At 40.8% G+C, this 24,629-nt stretch overlaps 1 protein-coding gene across 2 annotated transcripts in view; it reads left to right on the top strand.

The window, feature by feature from the left end:
• The window catches only part of gfra1a (gdnf family receptor alpha 1a), a 178,610-nt gene that overhangs the window by 128,350 nt on the left and 25,631 nt on the right, over positions 1-24,629 (top strand). For both annotated transcript variants that reach the window (XM_033645586.2, XM_033645595.2), the window contains 2 exons: positions 1,422-1,531; positions 4,707-4,841. In XM_033645586.2, the coding sequence (XP_033501477.1) occupies positions 1,422-1,531; positions 4,707-4,841 (245 nt within the window). The remainder of the gene's footprint in view (positions 1-1,421; positions 1,532-4,706; positions 4,842-24,629) is intronic.

Below are 24,629 nucleotides of genomic sequence, written 5' to 3'. Positions count from 1 at the left end.
TATTGCCTCACATTTGCTCAACATATCGATGTTTTTGCCTATGTAGGCGACGTGGGAAATATTACCTTGTTTGCATGTGATAGTATCTCCTAAAGTCTTACCTACTGTCACCTCCCATTTTGCTTACCCATTTCATAGCTGACATCTTGTCTCCTATGGTGGAGTTATTACTGCCTACGTAGAAGATAATATCTCCTACATATGAGATATTATCTTGTATTTAGGAGATATTATCTTCTTTGTATGAGATCAAATCTAATGTTTTATACTATCTCTATCTTATACTTAGGAGGTAATATCAATCACTTATAAGATGAACTTTTTAGCCAACATTGCTCGCAATTTTTTTTTCACATTGCCTTTCAGGGTTTCCATATAAAGAAAAAAAACACTGAGTGTCAATGTAGATTTTTTTTTTTAGAGATATTTTTTAATATTGTTTAATGTTTAATTAATTAATTTAACAATTATTTTAATTAATTTAAGAGTTTTCTTTGATTGTTCTGGTGTTTGAAGTGAAGTCCTATTTATTCCTATTGGTCATAATAAAGTTTTGCTGACCCACTTCATTGCTGAGATCTGGGGTCGTAGCAACCAACAGTGCAGGAACAAGCTGTCAGATAATCCCACGGGTTATAAATATTTAATAATGCATTTTAAAATGTTGATATTTGTCTGAGAACATACATTAGGTTTTGGACCGACTCCTTGGTTCAAAATTTGCTCTCTGTTCTTTTTTTAGTGTGTAGTGAGGAATCATAGCCTCCAGGACATTTCAAGTGCACTTGGTTTTACTACCAAATACATGATTTAGATAATATGAACTAAACTAGAGGTCGGTTTACAACCTGTGCTCATCTGACCTTTCATGATCCCACTCTCATCCTAAGAATAAATATTCTCAGTACGGTGTTAACATTGCTGAAAGGACTGAAGCAACATATCCCTTTTCCATAAAGTTATTACAGTCCAGAAGTGACATTAGGAGGTTTTGTTTTGTGTCAAAGTGCTCCTATATCACACTCAATCTCACTTCAAATGGTGAATTCCTCGGGAATCCAAACTCCATTTCAATTTCACGTGCTGCTGCACCTGTGGCAAAAGTGTAAACAAACATTTGTGAAGGCAGTAAATGAAACAGAACAGACTTGGTGGAGAATTGCCTTTGGCCTCATTCATTCCAGGATATAAAGCAGCCGCAGCATACGTAAGAGGGTCATCTTACTCCACTGAAGGCCGACATTAAGAAGGCTAATTGCATTGAGAGAAATGACTGTCGGCGTATGCTCATTTGGACCGGGCATTTTGCTGCACATTCCAGTCACATTGGCCATCTGAACTTCTCATATAAAATCTATTGGAGCTATAATCATGTTTGGCTCTGAAATATTTTGGGATGTGTGTGTGTGTGTGTGTTGCAGGTCACGACTGGCTGACTTCTTTGTCAACTGCCAGCCGGAGCCTCGCTCGCTGTCAGGCTGTCTGAAGGAGAACTACGCAGACTGCCTCCTCTCATACTCGGGTCTGATTGGTGAGTTCTCAACTTCAACTTCAGCTTCAGTTTCTTTAAAGTGCACATCATTCAGAGAATCTCTGTATGCTTTATAAGTCAGGATGGATGCATTTTTAACAACTAAAACACAGACACAAACCTTTAAAGGTTAAGTGTGGAGGATTTATGGGGAAATATTGGCAGAAACAAAATATAATAAGTATGTTTTCTTTAGTTTACAGTCACCCGAAGATAAGAATGATTGTGTTTTTGTTGCCTAAGAATGAGCTACTTAAATCTACATAGGCAGCAGGGCTTCATTTATGGAGATCACCATGTTCACCACCATGTTTCTACACTAGCCCAGAGCAAACAATCCAAACACTGGCCACCATAATTAGCAGCCCCTCTGCAATGTGAGCAACAGAAAAACACTGATTTGTAACATGAAACTGTTTTATTCAGCATTTTTACTGGTTTAAATCACCAGGTCCATTTGTTTCTGGGGAGGAAGAGACCTCTGCGTATAATTTCGCTCCCGGTAACAACCTCTTGAACATCAAATCAATGAAATCTGCAAGTCCAAAATATCAGGCAGGCAAAACACTCTGCTGCTCAAGTCAAAAAGTCATGAACAGATTTTGATGAAATTTTCAGGAAAGGTGGATAATGGGACAAGGAATAGATGATAAAATTTTGGTGGTGATCGGTTGAAGCAAAGTGGATAAAATAATAAATAAAGTCTATCGTCTGACAGCCTCAGCAGCAATTCCAATTTCTAAAGATGGTGAAAATAGCGCCATCTGGTGGCCAGAAAGCACATCTAGTTCTATTTGTTGTAATTCTAAAGTTGAAATTAATGTTCTGTGTTGGAAAAAAATAAAGTGAAAAATACAAAAAAAACATTATATTCTGTGTTGGTACAAAATAAAAACGACATAAATACACCACAGTGTCTCCATGGTGAAGGCATATATAACCTAATAATGATAGTGATGGAAATAACCTAATTGTGAGGCAGGCTGCAAAGTCTGATGCAGAGCGGGAGGGAATATCACCTACTTGGCAGAGGTCTGCACTCTCTGAGTGCTTTTCTAGTCTATTCATTTATTTGTTTATTTATTTATGCTTTAAAAACTATAATAAAAAAAAAAGAAAACTGCATGTGCAAGTCCGGCAAATACGGAAGATCAAACTTGTAGCACGAAGTTGGTCAGTAACCTGTAGTAAATGTTTGCAACAAACATTTTGAGTTGTAATTTTACCATTTGCCTTTGTTTAACCTCCTGTGACCTAAACCTTTGTTTGGTGTGCATTTATAATGTCTCCTGGCTATTTGGGATAAGTATGACAGACTAAGCATTGTCTTTGAACAGTAAGTCATTTTGGGTAAGAAAAGAAATGATGTCCTTATATTCATTTCAATGCCTGAACATTGTTGTGCAAAAGCAAAATTGCAAACAGTGCAACATTTGTTCAGTTTTTTTGTAACTCTGCAGGTTAGGGGCCACTTTTCAGGTCTAAAACTGCCCAGAACTGTTCATTTTAAAGCCTGAACATGGCTGTGCAAAAGCAACATTTCAAATAATGCAACAAACCTAAAAGCCAAGTGATTTGGTCATTTTTTCGACTAACGGAAGTGAAGGGGCCTCGGCGATCGCCCACACCCTTCACTTCCGGTGATGCCCCCAGGGAATCGCTGTGTTGTTTACAAATACTTCGGGTAGAAAACCAGCAGAGTTTAGCTATATATCACATTTTTCACGTCACTATATCACCGTGTAGACTAATCTGATGTTTGTAAAGTCTATAAACACAATGATTGAACAAATGTTACTTTCTGTGTGCACGTTTTGTGATTAATAACATGGTTATTGTAGATTAGCTCGGCTAACCGTTAGCTGTTAACATTAGCCGTTAGTGGTGTCTGTAATAACCATAGACTGTATAACAATAAGGTAATAACTCAATAAACGGTCCGTGAATAAAATATTTTTTCCAGTGGATATCTTAGTTACAACATGATTGAGATAGCAAAGCAGTTTTGGGTTGCTTTGTGTGGTATTTATTCAGTTATGGGAAATCATGATGTCTAGAAAGCATCAGTGGTTAAGTTGTTAAGCTTGTTTGCTGTCTCTATTAGGTAGCTGTATGTTAGTCACTCACTCTACAGCAGGAAACAACACTTCAAAATAAGAGCTCTGTGCTGGAAATTCACTGTACTTAAATATAAAGTGTTTTTTTTTTACAAACTTTACATGTTTCAGATTCACTTGCAGGTCATTCAGAATGGACCCGCAACCGACTTTTCGACCATGACTCACCAGTTGGGAACCACTGGGTTAGCGTATTGTGCTTTTGCTGCCACTAGATGGCACATGAAAGTGTCCATGAACGAGGACAACTGGTCTAAGTTCAGCAGAATGAAGTTTAAGGTGCTGCAAACCGAGAATTTAACATTCTGATATGAGGATGCAGGATCGTAGGAGGTTAAGTTTGTCCTACCTCTCTGATCATGTGACTACTTGTGATGTTTTTTAAACCGCTCAGCATTTTTTATGGTGATGTCACTGTGTTTCCAGATCTAACCACTTGAAATCATGGACAAAACCATAAGACGAGAGTTGTGTTCCCTTTCATCTAACTCCAACCTCAATCATTGCATGGACCGACCAAACTGTCCCCACAGCCCACTGTGTCCTCGCAGCAACAGCGAGCTGTCACGAAACGGTCCTCACAAGTCACTAAAGCAGACCACACATACACACACTGTCCACACAGTGCCAATTCATTCTGCCTACTGCAAAACAAAAAGGCCTGTTTTGGAGCGCAGCCAGCACGAGGGAACAATCCATTGGGGGAGTGAGAAATCACTGACTGAAGCTATTTACTTTCCCTCGCCGAGAGAAAGCCTATTCTTCATTCCAGCTTCTCTGCATTCTGCTTCCTGCAGAAACTCCACCACACTGCGTTCACTCCTGTACATGGGGAGGAGGAGGGGAGGAGAAATAAATGTAACAATGATTTCACTTTGTTGTTATGGCATTCATCATTTAACACAGACGGAGGATGATAACTGAGTCTTAAAGGGTTTAAATATTCCTTTATTCCTGACAGTTAGCAGCATGTTTGGGCCCTCAACAGTGACATTCACAGATTTCTTAAACAAAGACACATGAATGCATGAATAAATTGTTTTATCCTCTTGCTGCAGGTACCGTGATGACTCCCAACTACCTGCGCTCACCCAAAATCAGTGTGTCTCCCTACTGCAACTGCAGCAACAGTGGCAACAACAAGGACGAGTGTGACAAGTTCACAGAGTTTTTCACCGAGAACACCTGCCTCCGTGAGTTATCCCTCTGCCCAGCTGCCGTCTGACCACCTGTTTACTATTCTCTTCTGCTTTTCAACAGTACTTTAGTGTTATCTGTTCCTCTGAATGCTGCTGTCTCACTTTCTATTTTCACCCACTCTGCTCCGCTGGTCTTTCTCCCTGTTTTGCTCTTTTATCCTCTCTTTTCTTTTCTTGTCTCTCCTCCTCTCGCGCTCTCCTTCTCACCAAATATATCCCATTGCCATGCTTGCATTGTTATCCCCCAGCATTATAGAGAAACCAGTCATATTGCACCACCGTGTCTGAATGTGTGTGTGTGTGTGTGTGTGTGTGTGTGTGTGTGTCTCTCTGTGCTTGTTTGTGTTCGTTGTGTGTGCCTAAAAGCTGTAGCGGAACTCCTGCTCCAGATCTTTGACAGAAAGCGGCTTTTTCATCCAGCCCTCTTACACAACCACTTTAATTAACAACCCCCCTCAAACACACACACACACACACTGACTGTCTCCATCCCCCCCACACACACACATATATATGAACACACCTATTACCGGCCAGGATTCATAAGTTGCAGCATGCTCTTATTGTAGTGTGGAGATAAAAGCCATATTCATCGTGTGTTTGTCTGTAATCAGAGCTAATTCTGCTCCGTCTTGCCTTGATAGTACGCACATTGTCAGTCAGCCGGCTGCTTCCCTCCACAATACTCTTTAAGTGTAATGTGATTCCTCATTGATTTCTGTGCGGAGGTCAGAACAGAGGGTCATGGAGAGAGTGTCTTGCTAAAGGACACCTGAGCTGGATAAATGCTGGTAATCACTGACGCTTGTTTAAAGCACGGTTTTTGAAATCTAGTGGTAGGGATGCACCGAATAGGATTCTTTCAACAGATACTGATAACCAATAATTACCTGCTTTTTTAAAGCCAATAAAAAGAAGTGTATAACCTGTTGTTTATGTCCACCTGAGAGTAAGAAAGGTTAAGATGTAGTGAGAAAATATGGCTCATCTAATGTGCCATAGCTCTAGGGCTGCCCCCAACTAAGAATTTTCCAGGTCGACCAATAGTCGTCATTTAGGCCCATTAGTCGACTAGTCACCGGCATGTTTACGATATTCATTTAATCATTGAGTTATATATTTTGGGTGGGGGACCACAATTGTTTGAGTTCAATGTCTGCGAAAGAATAGTATAAGTGACATTGTTTGGGCTACATTACACGTCACACACTGAGCGAGCCGCCTGTTAATGACGCTGTGGGCTAATGGGCATGTACATGCTACTTCCATGTTTCAGATGATACGTCATGTTTGTAGTCGACCAATGAAGATGAGTTTACATATCACCTTGGGTTCGTCCTTCACCTTCTCAAAATGATCCCACACTTTGCTAAGCAACCTTAACAAGCATCATCTTACTATATAATGACGAAAAAACTTTGTGTGTCTGTTCCACGTTTTTCTCCTCACTGACTTGGTCAATCCATGTGAAATTTGGCACAGTGGTAGAGGGTCATGGGAGGATGCCAATGAAGCAATATTACATCAATTGGCCAAAGGGGGGTGCTATAGCAACCGGTTGAAATTGCAAATTTTGAATGGGCATATCTCATGCCCCGTATGTCGTAGAGACATGAAACTTTGCACAGAGATGCCTCTCCTCATGAGGAACACATTTGCCTCAAGAACCCATAACTTCCGCTTATATAGATTTTCCGCCATTTTGAATTTTTTGAAAAACACTTCAAATGGATCTCTTCCTAGGAAGTTTGAGCGATCTGCATGAAACTGGGTGAACATAATCTAGGGACCAATATCTAAAGTTCCCTCTTGGCAAAAGTTGGAAAACTTACTAAAACTGAGCTTCTATAAGGCAATGAATATTGCGGAGGGCGTGGCTCATCACATAAAGGTGTATAACATCTCAAGGGTTTCACCCATCACCACGCAACTTTGTAGGCATATGACCACACGTAATCTGAGGGGACCCCTCCATTATTGACCCCATCAAACAAAATGGGGGCGCTAGAGAGCTCATTTCTTATCTAGGCCTAACTGCCATATGGATTTTTACTAAACTTGGTAGATATGTAGAACAGGACGCCTCAAGGTGACTGGAGAAATTTAACTCTAATTGGCAACTGGGTGGCGCTATAACAACAGAAAAATGCTTCAAAATGGCTAAAATGCGACCGATCGCTGTGGCTCCCCCTGTGGACCAATGTTGTTGTTTTTTTCTAATGTTTGGTATGACTAAGTCATGGTATGGTATGCTTTGAAGTATTTATTATTAGTTATCTGCCTTTCAATGTGCTACCTCAACTACTAATGTACAGTTTTAGCCCACTAACTATCCCACTATTGGCAATGGCACTACTGTACTTTCAATAAAGCAATCGTACTATTAAATTCACAAACACTCTGTCTGAATACATTGCTCTTCTTAATGGGTTCAGTTGACTATTTAATCTGCAATTTCCTACGACCTGTATCCCAAACACACACCATGTGAAACTGTACGTGGGCAACTGTGCACTCAATGGGTATGGACTAGTATAACTTATTTACCTGAAATCCTGAGTGCAGAGCTGATCTTCTTCCAGGTGCTGTTTATCAGTATGTAGGCCTATCGTCCAGGACAGATGTATTAAATTCATAATTAAAGGTAAGACAGAGTGAGATGATGGCGCCCAGCGTTACTGTGTAATTCTCTGGTGTATCAGTAGAGTGTATAACCTACACTGCAGAGTGGAGTCTCTACTAACTGAAACAAACACTGACAGCTGACTCATATGAACATCTGCAGGTCAGCGTTACATCTGCTGTATGAAATGTTTATATCGTCACGGCCAGGTACTGTCTCACCGTCCCACAATAGACTAGCCTACAGCTATCAAGTAAAATCGCAATGCGCTATTGATTCTTCTCACACATTAATGCTCAGCTCAGACAAATAAGCACCTTTGTCCAGACACACGCAACCAGAGAGTAGTAGACTACTTGATAAGATGTCAACAGATTCAGTATAAGCATTGGTATTGTATTTTTCTGCAAACCATGGACACATTAAATGTTTCTGTTATTATGTAGCAGATATGTTGAAACTTTACGCTGGTTTACATTTTAACAACACTGTGGTTAATGTGGAGTTGGTTTTAAGCACAAAAAAAAACACTATGGTTAATGGTAAGCTTATGTTTTGGCTTGAAATACCCACTTTTGGTGGCACAATCCCAGCAGGAAACATAGCGATGTCTTGATAAAAATCAACTGCTTTTCTTGGCATTATCCTTGGTGGAAATATAGCAATGGATCGCTAAAAAACACCCTGCTTGGTTGCTGAAAAACAGCTGGCAAAAGCAGGTGGAAACACAGCAATGACTCTAGAAATCAACCGGTTTTGGTGTCAAACAGTGGTTCGTAGTGGTCTACAGCTTGGCAGGCGTCTTGCCTAGTTGTCACGCCATCCACCATCCCCTCCTTGTCCCAGTGACAAAATCAGCTCATACTCTACCTCACTTTAGAAGCACTGACATGACGAAATGTGCAAATCTAATGTGTCTGTGGTTTGCAGAAATGTATAATGGTGACATTTTCTTCTTGCGACTGAGCTGGTATGAGATCTATAAGCTTTGTTGCAGTATAAACAAAAAAGAATCCAATTCAGGAGATAAGATCTGTGCTAATACGCATGGATTAGCTCCTGAAACAAAGAGATTCTAACATGGATTATCATATTTATAATAGGGATAGAAAGGGATGAATAAATTGTCCATAAATAGTTTATTGGCTATGATTGATCTGGAATGGCGTGCGAGAGTGCACCTGTCGCCTCCGGCTCAGCAACAAAGTGTGATAGTCAGGGTTGGGTTTCAGTGGCTGCTGGATTTGTTTAGTACTTGTTTAGGCAGAGATAAGATAAGATACCACCCACTGAGCAAGCAACGTCTGTGGACGTCCAAGTCTAGTTGATATCATGTCCACAGACGTGATATCAACTAGACTTGGACATCCACAGACGTTGCTTGCTCAGTGGGGCATTTATCTATTCTTGTCAAGACGGATGAACAAAACATTCAGGTTGATGAGCTTATACTTTTACCACTTTATGTGGCAGATCAGCTGTCACTAATTTTTAAGTTGTATTTCTGTAAACAACTTGACCAAAGACCAGAATAAAACTTGGTGTCTGGCCTCGCCCTTTACTAAACTCAACAGCAGTGGGCATCAGACAGTTGGTTTTTGCAGTTCAGACCAACAGAGTCGTGACTCTTCTCTTGAGAAGCAATCGAGCCAGTTGCCTCATGTCACTCTCAGAATCTCCCAGTTCAAGTCATCTTTAACTTTAGTGACTTACAATGTTGAGAGTTGAACCTAAAGAGATTCAATAAGGGATTTAAAGGGATTGGATTGTATAAGGGGATTTGATATTGGATTGAGGTTTTATAAAATGACTGAACCTCAGTCCTAGTGGAAGTATAATCTTAAATTTGCTGCCGTTGGCTTGAATAAATTGCTAATGGCTAAAGACACTTCCTCTTCATGCATGTAAATGGAAACTTAAAGGGATACTCTGCTGATTTTCAAGGGCTGTATCAAAACAAAGGTTACACTATTGTAACCCTAGTTCTATTAGCAAAGGTAGGGCCCTGATCTCAAACCAAGAGCCTGCATTGGTCCACTAATTTGCATAGCTGGTGAATCAGGACGTGCTTACTTGAATACATGCGGACCCACAGTATATAGGAAGGCACACCTTCGCCCTATTCAGCGAGTGGTGTAAGAGCGACAGAGCCTTTAGGTAGAGGGCTAATAGAACTAAGGTTACAATATTGTAACCTTTTGTTCAATCTGACACAGGCCCCACCCATGACTGGACTCTTCAGGTACAGTGCCTGGAGCCAGATGAATGATCACCCTATCGCAACATAACATCAACCCAGCCACAGCAAGTGCGTTTCCATTAACCCTAGAAATGCGCAAAACCTAAATACCGCAATAAAAAACTGGTGATGGAAACACCTACATTTCGAAAAAACTCTCAAATATCAAGAAAAAGTTTGGCGCTCTCATGAGGTGGTTTTTCAGATGTGTCGATATAGAAGTATATCACAGAAGTGTAATGGAAGCACTTTTTTCGCAGATATACGTCACCGGACATGACATTGGTGAATTCCTCGTTCACAATCCTCTCCCAGAAATCCTTTATCCGTAGCCACTGCCACACATAATGGCTTTGCCTTTGGAATACCACTCGCTCTCTTCGTCTTCGGTTGTAGACTACTGCAACAGCAGCAGTGGCAACCGAGATGATTGTTCCAGCTTGCAAGAGATTCGGAATGTCCATCTTACTTCTGCAAACAAAGTGGAGTCTCGCGGGACAAGATTTTACAAGAATTACGGCTCATACGTGAAACACCTTTTAATGGAAGCACCTGCAAGTCGCAATTGTACTTTGTCGAAACTTTAGAAATGTCGCATTTATTTTGTGCAAAACTGTAATGGAAACATGACTACTGATCCTATCTGGCTGGTGTATTGGGGTTGGTTACTTACCCAGGACATCTTATAGTTAAATAGCTGAGTAACCCTCACACTGTCCATCTGGATAATGGGTACCACAAAGTTGGTTATCAACTAGTTCTGTCAACTCGGGTTTTCTATCCAGCTACGAGCACGTTCATGTGAAAGAGACCGTGGTGTTAATTATGAGCAACATCAACAGAGCCATGAATGACGGAGGCTGCTTCATATCAGATGAGATGATACCAAAAGTTTCTGCCTAAGCAAGACAGTAAAATGTCAGTGGCGTGGGATGTAAACAATATTCTGTCGTCTTATGACGAACACATAGAAATTACTAATGTAGAAGTTACTCTTATTTTGTTTTTGTATTTTTTAACTTGAGACTCCGGATAAATACTTTTTTTTCCTCACTTCACTTGGGGAGACCCCAGGGGAGAGGGGTTAGCAACACAACTCCACCTAATGGAGGCTGACGGCGTCCCAGATTCAAACATCCAAAAACACATAATTGAAACCACAAAATATCTCCATACTGCTCATCTGTAGTGATCCAAGTGTCCTGAAAACAGAGTTCAAATGATGTTTTTCCAAACAACTTTTTGTGTCGGGGCTTCAGGACACTTGGATCACTACGGACGAGCAGTATGGAGATATTTTGTGGTTTCAATTATGTGTTTTTGGACGTTTGAGTTGTGTTGCTACCTCCTCTCCCCTTGGATCTCCACAAGTGTTGTGAGGACTCTAAAACTTCACCTGAGCCTCCCTCGGCATATGGGTGAGTAGATAATGGCTGAATTTTCATTTTTGGGTGCACTATCCCTTTAACCCTAAAGTTACCTCGCTAACTCCAAATCCTGCTGCGTAGTACAGGCCTCAGGCATCTAATTGAGACCGTCCTTTATTTGTCAAAATGTGTAGCTACACCAGGCCAGTAAAAAGGGACTGGGCGTTTAACTGAAGTTTTATGTTACTTATTCAAAGGTTATATGAACTGTATCCTAAGAATAGAAGCACAATAGATGAAGTTGTATCTGAGGTTGTTACTTGAAGTGAAAGCATCACATCATTAACATACACACTGACCACCATCTCTCTAAGGTGCACAGTTGCCTCATTAATGAATCAGTTAGATACTCGATTGATGAAGCAATAAGTCACAAGACACCTGTGTCAATCAGTCACTTGGTCGATGTGTTCCTAAGTAGCTGTGTGCTGTAGAAAAATGGTGTGCATTCAAAATAATGAGCCATAGTCACAATAAAGAGGGTGAGCTGCTGCTGCTGCTGGTTCGGCTCGACAGGGCGGTTTGATTTTCCTCTGTCAGAATGACAGTTACCAGATGAGAAAACACCAACAAGATGCAGCCTCATTTCCACCGACTCTTCTCTCTTTCACTCTTCAATTTGTCTTCTCCTCTTCTATTGTCTTTTTTTCCCCTCCCTCTTATTTTCTCTGCTCTGTTGTCTTTTTACCAGTCAGGGTTAACGAGGTTGGTCTGCTGTAGATAATAAGGGCTGCTACACTCGGTGTGTGTGTGTGTTTTGTGTCTGAGCCTGCATGTGATCATCTTTGTGTATTTCTGAGTGTTTGTGTGTGATGTCCTTGCTTCTGTGTGTTCACATGATATTATACGTGTGTTCAAGTGTGTCAATGTGAGATCTTAGCGGGTTAATGTAGGTTAAAGCGAGCGCTCTCTCTGTCTATCTATTCGTTGCTTTTACTCACTGCGGGGAGCTGAGCTAAGGGCAAAGTGGAGGAATACACGTCCTCTGAATTTCCATTATTAGTCTCTAGTATTTCTCTCACTCTTTCTTCACTGCTCCCTTGTTTTACCATCACAACCCCTTCCTTTGACTTGTTCTCCTGCTCATGCTTCACCTCTCTTTTTTCAGCTCATCCCATCTCTCTGTCTCCATCTCCTCCTTTCATGCCCTCCCCTCTTCCTGCTCTCATTAAGCTTGCTCAGCAGTAACTGGAACTGACAACTCTGAAGATCCTGACACACGCTGGTTACAGGGTCATGACTAGAGAGAAACTACGAGAGAGAAAAGAAAGAAAAGAGACAGAAAGAGAGAATATGGAAAGACTGAGAGAGAGAGGACTTTTCTGTTATACTGCACTTTAGATATTGTCCAGAGAGAAGAGGCTTGTCTGGACAAACCAATCACAAGAATAAAAGTTGGCGTTGTACTTTTCTGGAAAACTTGGATACATTATATTTATACATTAATGTGTAGCGGATATGTTGAAGTTTTACATTTCTTTATGTTTCAAAAAACACTGTGGTTAAAGTATGGGTAGGTTAAGGCACATAAACCAGTTGGTTATGGTGAGGAAAAGATCATGTTTTGGCCTAAAATATCCGCAGTTCTGCCCGAGGCTGCATGTGATAAAAACAAAACCCTTCAAATGGATCTCTTCCTAGGAAGTTTGAGCGATCTGCATGAAACTGGGTGAACATAATCTAGGGACCAATATCTAAAGTTCCCTCTTGGCAAAAGTTGGAAAACTTACTAAAACTGAGCTTCTATAAGGCAATGAATATTGCGGAGGGCGTGGCTCATCACATAAAGGTGTATAACATCTCAAGGGTTTCACCCATCACCACGCAACTTTGTAGGCATATGACCACACATAATCTGAGGGGACCCCTCCATTATTGACCCCATCAAACAAAATGGGGGCGCTAGAGAGCTCATTTCTTATCTAGGCCTAACTGCCATATGGATTTTTACTAAACTTGGTAGATATGTAGAACAGGACGCCTCAAGGTGACTGGAGAAATTTAACTCTAATTGGCAACTGGGTGGCGCTATAACAACAGAAAAATGCTTCAAAATGGCTAAAATGTGACCGATCGCTGTGGCTCCCCCTGTGGACCAATGTTGTTGTTTTTTTCTAATGTTTGGTATGACTAAGTCATGGTATGGTATGCTGTACATAATCATGGAAACTGTCAGTGTGTCATTCTGTCAGTCAGTCATTCTGTCTGTCCCACATTTTTCTACTCACTGACGTGGTCAATCTATGTGAAACTGCACATAGGCATTGAGGATTGGCATAGGTAGAAGGTGACAAAGCTACCAATGGCTATGGACTAGTAATATTAGTGATAATAAAAAGGAATCACGTTTGGTGGCTAAAAAGCTGCATGAAATGCAGTAATGATTTCTGGTTTTGATGTTTGTTGGTCTCAAACAGTGGTCTGCAGCTTGGCAAACCAAGTCTCACTCCGAAGTTGTCGAAATCCGGTAGTTGGGCAGTGACTTAGGCGTCAGACACCGATGAAAAAAAGCTGTCCTTTAATGTCGGCATGATGCCATTATATTTTAACAGCGGCCAGCAGCAGGACAAAAACGCAAGTTAAGGCAACGAAAATCCGAGTAAAGTGGGTGGGACGGTTGGTGGATGGGTCCATCAAACACCAACTTTTTTCTCCCTAAACCCAACCACGTGCTTTTGTTGTTGAAGGCAGAAAAACGTCAATTTGCGGTGCTGTACTGACGTACTGCATTTGTTTTGAAAGAGACTGTATGCAAGCTGTACATTTCCTGTGAAAACGAAAGTGTATTTTCAAAACAGACAATGCATGTAACAGACAGAACTTGACATGGCGTCCCAGAACGTCAACAACCAACACACCCAGGGTACCTTGGACGTTGTATCTGGAAGTGAAAAGTCAATAACCAAACGTCAATATGTGACGAGGTCGCAGTGACAATGTGTTTGCTTGGCAGGCTTGGTTGTGTCTTACTTTAACAGTCATACACACAGTCCTGTCCAACATCTATCTGTGGACATGTTGCTGCAGTGTTAAAAATGCATAATCATCAGCTGGTATTGCTAACAACACCTTGGTTTTCCATCTTGTTGTGCTGGAACGCGATCAACTCAGCTGTGACGTAACTCCCAGCTCCGGTTTCCGCAGTAAATGGAATGTAGCATGTATTTACTTTAGAAACCAAAAGTATTTTTAAAGGCCTTACAGGGCAAAAAATATAAACTGAATAATTCAAAAACACAAACAGTGGTTAGAGGTGTTTCTGTTATCATATCCTTTATTTCTTCTCTCACCTCTTCAGCATTATCTCTCCATCCTTTGAGGGGTCTCCACCCTCAGGTTTGGAACCACTGCATTTAATATTCTCCAGAAAAACATCGGAGCTTTAATGTATTCAAAGCCTTTCCAATATGATTCCTCCCCATTTTTCGGAGAGTGTACTGAATATGCAAAGGTCACACCGTTGAACATGATCATAATTCCAGTATTACAGCAAGCCTTGTACATGTAAAGTGAGATAAAGTGGTAATGTAGATATCTGTGAGGGCCAAACTCATGCCTCCTACACAAATATCCGCTGCAGTGGGAAGATGATATCATGTCGGTTTAAATTCACTGTGCAATTTGCATTCATGAAGGTTGAATGAATGTTTGGTTTAGAGCTTTAAAAGGTGTGTGTGAGTGTGTGTACCTTTATTGTTTTAAGGGCCAGGGGCCCGTTGCACAATGCACGTTAAGTGAAGATTTTCCTTTAAATCTGAGTTACGGTTTCCTTTAAATGAAATCAGTTGCATTAAACATCTTTTAGTCGTCTCCTTAAGATTTCCTGACATGTTCTCCTGATCTTAGTATCATACTTAAGGAATTCTGTAAAGCACCGTTAAACCGTTGCACAGAGGACACTATGCTACTACTTAGCTGTGACAACAGGTAGCCTGGGCTCTCACAAGCATATGTTCAAGCAAACAAATGTTCTCCATGAAAACCGTACATTTTCACTGCTGTAGAATATTTTACAGTGCAGTAATTGCCTTTAAATCTTTCCTTGACTAAAGTACTATTCAGACGGGATTAGCTTTACATAGGGATGTGGGCTAATGTCAGTTTACCACAGGATGTCTGTCATATAAATGTCCGCTTCACACGGGACAAGAAATCTCCGTAATTCTACCAGAGGTGGGAGTAGTAACTCGGTTTGCAGCCTGGCGTCACCTCCCTTTCTGCATGTGCGTGCTACGTTGCTTCCTGTATGTGTAATAATAATTAATGATTATCCCAATATGAAATATTGCCCATGATCAGGATTGTGTGTACACAAGGATTAGCAATATGGATTTATATTAGGCCTACCTAACACAACCAGAAGTCTTGTGGCTCTGAAAAGTGCTTTCTTCTCGACCTTTGTGATTGGTCTCCCACGTAGGGCTATGCCATCATTAGGAGAATGTCCACTATCACGACTGCCGACAACACCAAATGCTTCTTCAAGCTCCTCCATCATCGGAAAAACACAGAAAACTAGCTGTAAACACGGAAAAATGGTTGTAAACTGGGCGTGACGAAATATTTACATACATTTTTACAGAGGATCACGTTATCCGTAATGATTACAGACATGGCGCGTTCGGACGGGACTAAAATCCCTGGTAATAAATACTTTACCCTACGTCTTCACGTTAAAATAATCCCGTCCGAATGAAGCTTAAGGAATTCTTTTAAGAGATTCTGTGTAACACCCTTGAATATTTTCCTCAGCTGAGGAAAATCTAAACCTTAAGGAGCAAACTTAAGGTGCTTTGTGCAACTGGCCCCAGATTTTGGACCATAAAAGTGAGGATATGTTTGGAAAGCGAGGACATTTTGTTCTAGTCATCACTTCTTAGCGATGCTGTGTGAGGGTTAAGACTTGCTGTTAGGGTTTAGGATAGGGACAATAGGCACTTTTGGACCGAATGGTTCTGGGGACTGGCTGGAAGAAACTGTCCACTGCGGAGCTCTCCAGAGAACTACATACACTCAGGGGCTTTTTTCTATTTGGACTCGCATGACAATGGGAAAAGTGAAGTGGCAGAACTGGTCAGTATTTGATGTAGCGATGCTACCTTTGCTTTGATGGGTCTAAAACACCTCCTATTTCCACCATCACATATACACCAATCCGTCACATCAGTAGGGAGTGGCATTCTCCTTGGAGGTGCACTAGGCGACCGCATGAATGCCAGGACCCAAGGTTTTCCCAGTTATCCACTTCATCTGTCCGTGGTTTTAATGTTGTGGCTGATCTGTGTGTGCTCAGTAAAGCCTGGACTTCACTGTTGGTCCATTTGTCTTTTAAGACATATTTTTGTTGTTATCAGCTGTTTGTTCTTTGTTTTGTCTGTTGTTTATAATCTAAAAGGTTTTTGAAATATGGTGGTTTCCGATGCTGCTTTGGCTCACGTGTTCAACCAGTCAATTCAGTTTTTTGTATGTGCCCATATCACAGATCACAATTTGCCTCAGAGGGCTTTACAACAAATGACACCATCTGTCCTTGGACCCTCACAGCTGATAAGGAAAAGCATCTCCCATGAAAACCCTTTAACAGGGAAACGTCGTGTGCACAGATCCAACACATTACTCAAAGTTTCTCTTACGCTGGTGAAAGAAGCCATATAAGTCCCTGAGAATGGGGTTCTTAGAACTAGCTCTCGTGGTGCAGGCACAATTGGTTCTTAGAAATGTGGAAAAAGTCCTCCAGTTGTTACAAGATGATACTCAGCTAATATGGTCTCAGGTCAAGTGTGCTGATGTCATCCATTCTGGGAATAGGTGATTGGTTATAGAAGCAGCAGTTCCCAGGAGAGCTTTCACTTACAATAATGAGGCCGGGTAACTGTAAGCTAATTTGCTGTCTTGCAAAGCCGTTGATCAAACAAAGCTGTGATGGAAAGTATGATGTACAGAGTAAAAGTAAAAATGCACGTGTCAAGTAAATGGATTGGAGTGTACGTGATTTTAAAGAGGATTTGTTTGCAATTTGTTCTGTCATTTTGATTGATTCTTAGTCCCCAAATAAACTTAGAAGTGCTATTTAAAGTCTGAAATAGCTGAATGGACTCACTGTAACCCTTCATCAACAGCTTGCCAAAGAAAATTCAATTGATTTGGAATAACAGAAAGGACAGTTAATCTATGAACAGATGTCAGACAGGTGCCAGATAGAGACACATACAATATGCAAAAAAAAAGGAATCAGCTAAGCACACATGCACAACACGTCTGACACCCTGAGGCTTAATTTGAGATGCTAACGGTCTTTCACACACGGTCACTGTGCTGTGAGTATAATTAGGCCTTAGGTAAGGAGATGGAGGAGCCAGGAAAGAGCCCATCAACACTTACAACATGCTCATCAGCCTTCTGCTGTCTCGGCACAAAATGACTTGCCACACAATCACATAAGCAAAAATTAAATATGCACATGCACACTCATGAGCAGAGTCGCACATATCAGGGCTGCAGGATATTGACGAAAGTGACTTGTTTTGTGCTGATTGTTGCATCTCAGATATGAATGCCAGCACGTCGGCAGCTTTTTACACAGAATTACTTTTACAAGGAAATAAAAGTGGGAGTGGGTCGTGTGACGTAAATGAAAGATTTGTTGTGAATGCCAGTTGATTTTCAGTCATTACATCATAACCACAAATGCTCCGCTTTTAATTGTCTATTATTGGGAGAGTGTTTCCATCTTTTGGGATGTCTGGTCGTAAATCCAGCGCAGCAGATGAAGTAAGGGAGTCTCCGGATCTACTTCGTTCAAGATTAATAGTCACGTTTATTAAATGTGCAGAGTGGAACTAACTCAAAGGTTCTTTTGAGGTCAGGGTGAGTTTAAGCAGAAGCCACTTCCACAAGAAGACAAGGAAAAGGAAGAGGAGAGGATGGTGACACAATGCTGCATACAGTAAAGGGGGATTTATACTTGTGCGTCAGTTCTATGCAGAGCCTACGCCATAGAACATGCACGTGGTCTATTATTTATTAGCTTTTTTACTTGTACGGTGGTGTGTGCGTGTCACTCTGCAGTTACACCTCCAAACAGCTAGTGGGCAGTGGGGTTTCTGTGAAGTGCTGTAAAGTTTAGTTGATTCAAAACACACATTAAACACACATTAAACATGGCTTAATAGAGACAATTTCAAACACAAGTAAACAAATCAGCTTCACTATAACTCGCAGCATTCACAGACAAACACTTGTCTTTATCGGGACACATTTCCCCACAAATACAACATGCTAACGTTATTAGCACAAGACTATAGCATTTTACATTGTATAAATTAGCCTAGCAGCTAGCGGACTTTTCCTCTACTCATATGAAGCCAAGAACAACAGCAACATTTAACAAAGGTAACGTTACAAAATTCGGCGCCATTACAGCTCACAAGGTTCACTGAAAAAACAACTGTCTTATACTAAACACGTTTTCCAAACAAATACAACATGCTAACGTTATTAGCACAAGCCTATGGCATTTTACATTGTATAAATTAGCCTAGCAGCTAGCAGAGATTTCCTCTGCTCATATGAAGCCATGATTAATCACACATAAGACGCCGCGACATGTAGTTACATTTCTGGGGAGGTGCACGTCAGGCTACAGCGTAGGGTCTACGTTGACGTAGAGCCAACGTATAGAAGTATAAATCTACAACAACTCTGAGCAACATGTGTGTCCAACATGAGTTCATCCAACACAAGTCCAGTCCAGTGAGTACATTCACATGCACACTGGTATCCAGATGTCTTGTCCTTGACAGGCTGTCAAAAAACACTGAGTTGCATAAAACCCAGTCCAAGGTAACCTTAATTTACTTCTCTGCAGTATTTTAATCTGTCAGAGCTGCAATCACAAATTAACACTGAGGGCAAGTCCGACCTGCTGAGATGCCAAGTACATCCTGAGAATCTCCCGCTTCCAGTTGCTTAAGGAAATATCTGGAAGTAGGTCAGCAGGAATGAGGGAACGCTGCCATGGGTGCTTTCAGAGAAGACCATAAGGAGACAAGGGAAGGTCAGTGACTGGAGAAATACCTGCGATCAATCATCCTTCACTGTTTTTAACATCTGGAGGATGAATGTTGCCAGTGCTGCAGCAGGTGTTCCTTTGGCCCTGCAGGGGAACTTTAGGGCTGTATGATGCCATGATGTGGACTCGAGTCAGCACATTCGCTTTCTTCAGACTGATGAAATCCAAAGAGGCTCACAACTTTACTGTTGCTCAACAAGTCCACATAGCAAAACAAGACTCACTCATGGGAGTGTTTTCTTATCTGCTGCCTCTGTATGATCAGGGCCTGGTTGACTTTCAAAGAAATGTTGGATTCATGAAATAATATAACTAACTAACATTGAATGTTTTCTCAAAAGACTTAATACCCTCCTGTCGGTGCCATCATCATCTTCAGAGACAGAGCAGTGTTAAAGGCAGGTTTTCATTAAATGATACATAAAAGCCGACAACCATTTGCTGTAATTTACCATTGAATCAGTGTTTCTAGTTCAATAGCAGGAGTTGTTGAAGGCGTCTGGAGAATCTGCACCGAGAGAGGAGCACAAAGAAAAGACTGACGGGTTACTGCGTTAATTAAAGATGGCATTGATAAACTCAGGATGAAAAGACATTTTATTTTGATAGGAGATGGATAAATTACACCTTGAATTTTTAAGTTTTTTATTTAATATCAGTTGCATCAGCTTATTTTGAAAACATGTGGAATGGCACATGGCTGTATTTATACCTCCATGCTAGTGACAGCTGTGGCATTATTTTTCAGAATCTGATGGTCAAATTTCAAGGTCACCATGACCTTGTCTGTCTCATTTTTGTGAACATGCTATCTTCAGTGTTTTTGTGAGTGAATTTCTTTAGATCTGGCACGAACATTTACTTGGAATCAGCGATGAACTGATTAGAATTTAGTGATCCAAGGTCAAGGTCATTGTGGCCTTGCGTCCGTCTCATCAGCATGAACTTGATATCTCACAAAGTCTTAGAGGGAATTTCTTAAAACTTGACATAAATATTCACTTGGAATTAACTATGACCATAACTATGTCTATGTAACTATGTGAGGGAATTTCTTTACATTTGGCACAAACATTCTCTAGGAATCAACAATGAACTGAACAGAATTCCGTGGGCAAAGGTCAAGGTCACTGTGATCTTGCGTCCATCCCATTCTTGTGAACACGATATCTCATGAACGTTTTAGGGAATTTTGTCTTATTTGGCACAAACGTTCACTTGGTATCAACAATGAACTGATCAGAATATGGTAGTAGACTGTCAAGGTCAGTGCGGTCTCATAAAAAATATTTTTTTGGCCATAACTCAATAACTCATACACTAATTATGACAAATTTCACACAAATGTCTAACGGGATAAAAGGATGAAGTGATGCCCATTACTCAACATCATATCTCAGGCGGTAATTTTAGTCTTTTGTTGTTGTTGTTTTTATTATTATAATATTTGCAAAGAATAAGATGAAAAAAAATGACCTGATCCAATATCTAATATGAATATATGCTGTAAATCATATAGACATACGCATGTGTCTCTGCACATGTGTGTATGAATATTTCAGTGAGGTTAAAGAGCCACTATGCAGATCAGCTCTTCTTTCCTTTATCACAGTATCAGGGTCATAATTCACTGTTGGAGGGAAGAATATCATTACGTTCAAACAGCAGCTCTGTAAAGCTCAGCTTTCCTCTGATGTGTGTGTGTGTGTGTGTGTGTGTGTGTGTGTCTTTCACATCAAAGCCATAGAACGCTATTAATAGGGCCACTAATGGACTCTAATGGTAAATAGCCACATCAGCACTCAGGTTTTTGACTGTGTGGTGAATTTATAATGGGGGGAAGTGATAACAAAACTTAAGTACCTTCTAACTCGCCTTTAATTGTGGTTTAGACCAGTGCAATATAAAGCTTTATTTTAACGTGGGGACTAACAAGCGTGTGATTCATGATAAGATCCAGCTTTGTGCTAAAGTGACCTGCTTGGAATTACGACGCAGTATCTCTGTTGTGGCCAATAAAACCAATGTTTTTACCAGCTCAGCGAGACTCAAAGTCATCAAGAGATGTGTTTGGAGCCTTGAATCTGTGTAAAATGTTACTTATTTATTTCATTTTATTTTATTAGTTCGCTGTATACAGAGTTAGCTATATAGCTATTTTGCATCTGTGGTCCCCAGGGCAGGAACATATTAAAAGACAGTACAGTAGGCTACAATTCAGACAGTACAACACAAACAAAAAACAAGTAGTAAGCAAAACAGTTTGCAAATTTACAAACAGTTAAACATGTAAAATAACACGTTATATAGTAAATATGGAAACAGTTGGTTCCATACAAAAGTTTCGACCCGTGATCACATGATTGGTTTGTCTTGAGCCATGTTGTAAGGGTTGTTTTAAAAATACCAAACTTGGGCATTCTCTGACAAGGGTGGGAACTGAGCTCCAGTTATAGTTTGCTCTGACTGAAAACGCAGATTGTAATTTCCATAAATTATAGCCAGGCAATCACCTCTGGCTGATGAGCTGGTCCTTCTAGCATTGTCCCTACAGTGTGGCACACAAAGTGATAATTCCAGTAAGAAATAATTTCACAGATTGTGTGTAAAGAGCGTATCGTGGTTTTAGGGCAGTCACACCTGCCTGAGACCAGCTTGTAGCACAGTAAGATAATGTGGGAAAATCATTGAGTGCATAAAGAGCTAAGCAGCGGCTAAAGGCAGTTGGTGTTTAATATATCTTTTAGTCAGTGGACTAACTCTGACGCTTCTGGAGACCTTTTTTATATGTTTATTAAATATAAGGTAGATTCATGGATTATTAAGGTCTCAACAATATTGATGACCTTGCTCATGTAAAACAAGATTTATACTTCTGCGTCGATGTAGAGCCTACGCCGTAGCCTGACCTGCACTTCCCCAGAAAAGTAACTGCATGTTGCTTTGACGCAGACCTCCTGTCTGTTTCTGTAAGCTGAAACCATTTCCCTCAGTGGAAACAAAGCTTTTATTAACTTTTATTTCACAGATAAGAAACAATAAATTGTGAAGACAATAAAGCCTCCACAAAAATAGCATTTTAAGTCTTGAGTGTGATTTATCCTGGCTTCATGAGTTGAGGAAATCTCGCTAAGCTAATGTATACAAAGTAAAATGCCATAGGCTTGTGCTAATAACGTTAGCATGTTGTATTTGTTTGGAATCGTGTTGCATATAAGGCAGTTTTGTCTGTGAAACTTTTAAGTTGTAGTGGAGACAAATTTTGTAACGTTACCTTTGTTAAATGTTGCTGTTGTCCCTGGCTTCATATGAGTAGAGGAAAAGTCTGCTAGCCTTAGAGCTAATTTATACAATGTAAAATGCCATAGGCTTGTGCTAATATCTTTAGCATGTTGTATTTGTGGGGAAAATGTGTCCAGATGTGAATGCTGTGAGTTATAATGAAGCTGATTTGTGTACTTGTGTTTGAAATTGTCTCTATTAAGCCATGTTTAATGTGTGTTTCATGTGTGTTTTAAAGAGGCAACAGATATATATAGCATATTTTCCTATATACAGTACAGGCCAAAAGTTTGGACACACCTTCTCATTCAATGCGTTTTCTTTATTTTCATGACTATTTACATTGTAGATTCTCACTGAAGGCATCAAAACTATGAATGAACACATGTGGAGTTATGTACTTAACAAAAAAAGGTGAAATAACTGAAAACTAGTTCTAGTTTCTTCAAAATAGCCACCCTTTGCTCTGATTACTGCTTTGCACACTCTTGGCATTCTCTCCATGAGCTTCAAGAGGTAGTCACCTGAAATGGTTTTCCAACAGTCTTGAAGGAGTTCCCAGAGGTGTTTAGCACTTGTTGGCCCCTTTGCCTTCACTCTGCGGTCCAGCTCACCCCAAACCATCTCGATTGGGTTCAGGTCCGGTGACTGTGGAGGCCAGGTCATCTGCCGCAGCACTCCATCACTCTCCTTCTTGGTCAAATAGCCCTTACACAGCCTGGAGGTGTGTTTGGGGTCATTGTCCTGTTGAAAAATAAATGATCGTCCAACTAAACGCAAACCGGATGGGATGGCATGTCGCTGCAGGATGCTGTGGTAGCCATGCTGGTTCAGTGTGCCTTCAATTTTGAATAAATCCCCAACAGTGTCACCAGCAAAACACCCCCACACCATCACACCTCCTCCTCCATGCTTCACAGTGGGAACCAGGCATGTGGAATCCATCCGTTCACCTTTTCTGCGTCTCACAAAGACACGGCGGTTGGAACCAAAGATCTCAAATTTGGACTCATCAGACCAAAGCACAGATTTCCACTGGTCTAATGTCCATTCCTTGTGTTTCTTGGCCCAAACAAATCTCTTCTGCTTGTTGCCTCTCCTTAGCAGTGGTTTCCTAGCAGCTATTTGACCATGAAGGCCTGATTGGCGCAGTCTCCTCTTAACAGTTGTTCTAGAGATGGGTCTGCTGCTAGAACTCTGTGTGGCATTCATCTGGTCTCTGATCTGAGCTGCTGTTAACTTGCCATTTCTGAGGCTGGTGACTCGGATGAACTTATCCTCAGAAGCAGAGGTGACTCTTGGTCTTCCTTTCCTGGGTCGGTCCTCATGTGTGCCAGTTTCGTTGTAGCGCTTGATGGTTTTTGCGACTCCACTTGGGGACATTTAAAGTTTTTGCAATTTTCCGGACTGACTGACCTTCATTTCTTAAAGTAATGATGGCCACTCGTTTTTCTTTAGTTAGCTGATTGGTTCTTGCCATAATATGAATTTTAACAGTTGTCCAATAGGGCTGTCGGCTGTGTATTAACCTGACTTCTGCACAACACAACTGATGGTCCCAACCCCATTGATAAAGCAAGAAATTCCACTAATTAACCCTGATAAGGCACACCTGTGAAGTGGAAACCATTTCAGGTGACTACCTGAAGCTCATGGAGAGAATGCCAAGAGTGTGCAAAGCAGTAATCAGAGCAAAGGGTGGCTATTTTGAAGAAACTAGAATATAAAACACGTTTTCAGTTATTTCACCTTTTTTTGTTAAGTACATAACTCCACATGTGTTCATTCATAGTTTTGATGCCTTCAGTGAGAATCTACAATGTAAATAGTCATGAAAATAAAGGAAACGCATTGAATGAGAAGGTGTGTCCAAACTTTTGGCCTGTACTGTATATCATTATGAAAATAATGTGGGTTGCACAGGGTAGTGGCCACAGTAAAATCAGACTATCAGCGTTTACATAGGTTACTTAGTGGCTTTGCAATCTTTGCAATAAGCTTCTGCCACCGGTGCCAAAATTTAGTGGAAAAAATCTGCTTTAACACAGAAAACTGGTCGGTCAGCCAATCAGGGACTGGAGCTGGTCCTTAAGAGGTGTTGGGCATGAGATAGTTGAGTCACGAGCACAATGGCAGACGG

This window comes from Epinephelus lanceolatus, chromosome 17 (assembly GCF_041903045.1).
Source record: "Epinephelus lanceolatus isolate andai-2023 chromosome 17, ASM4190304v1, whole genome shotgun sequence".
Taxonomy (NCBI): Eukaryota; Metazoa; Chordata; class Actinopteri; order Perciformes; family Serranidae; genus Epinephelus; species Epinephelus lanceolatus.
Note: the sequence above shows the minus strand (reverse complement) of the source record. Positions and strands in the feature narration are given on the sequence as shown.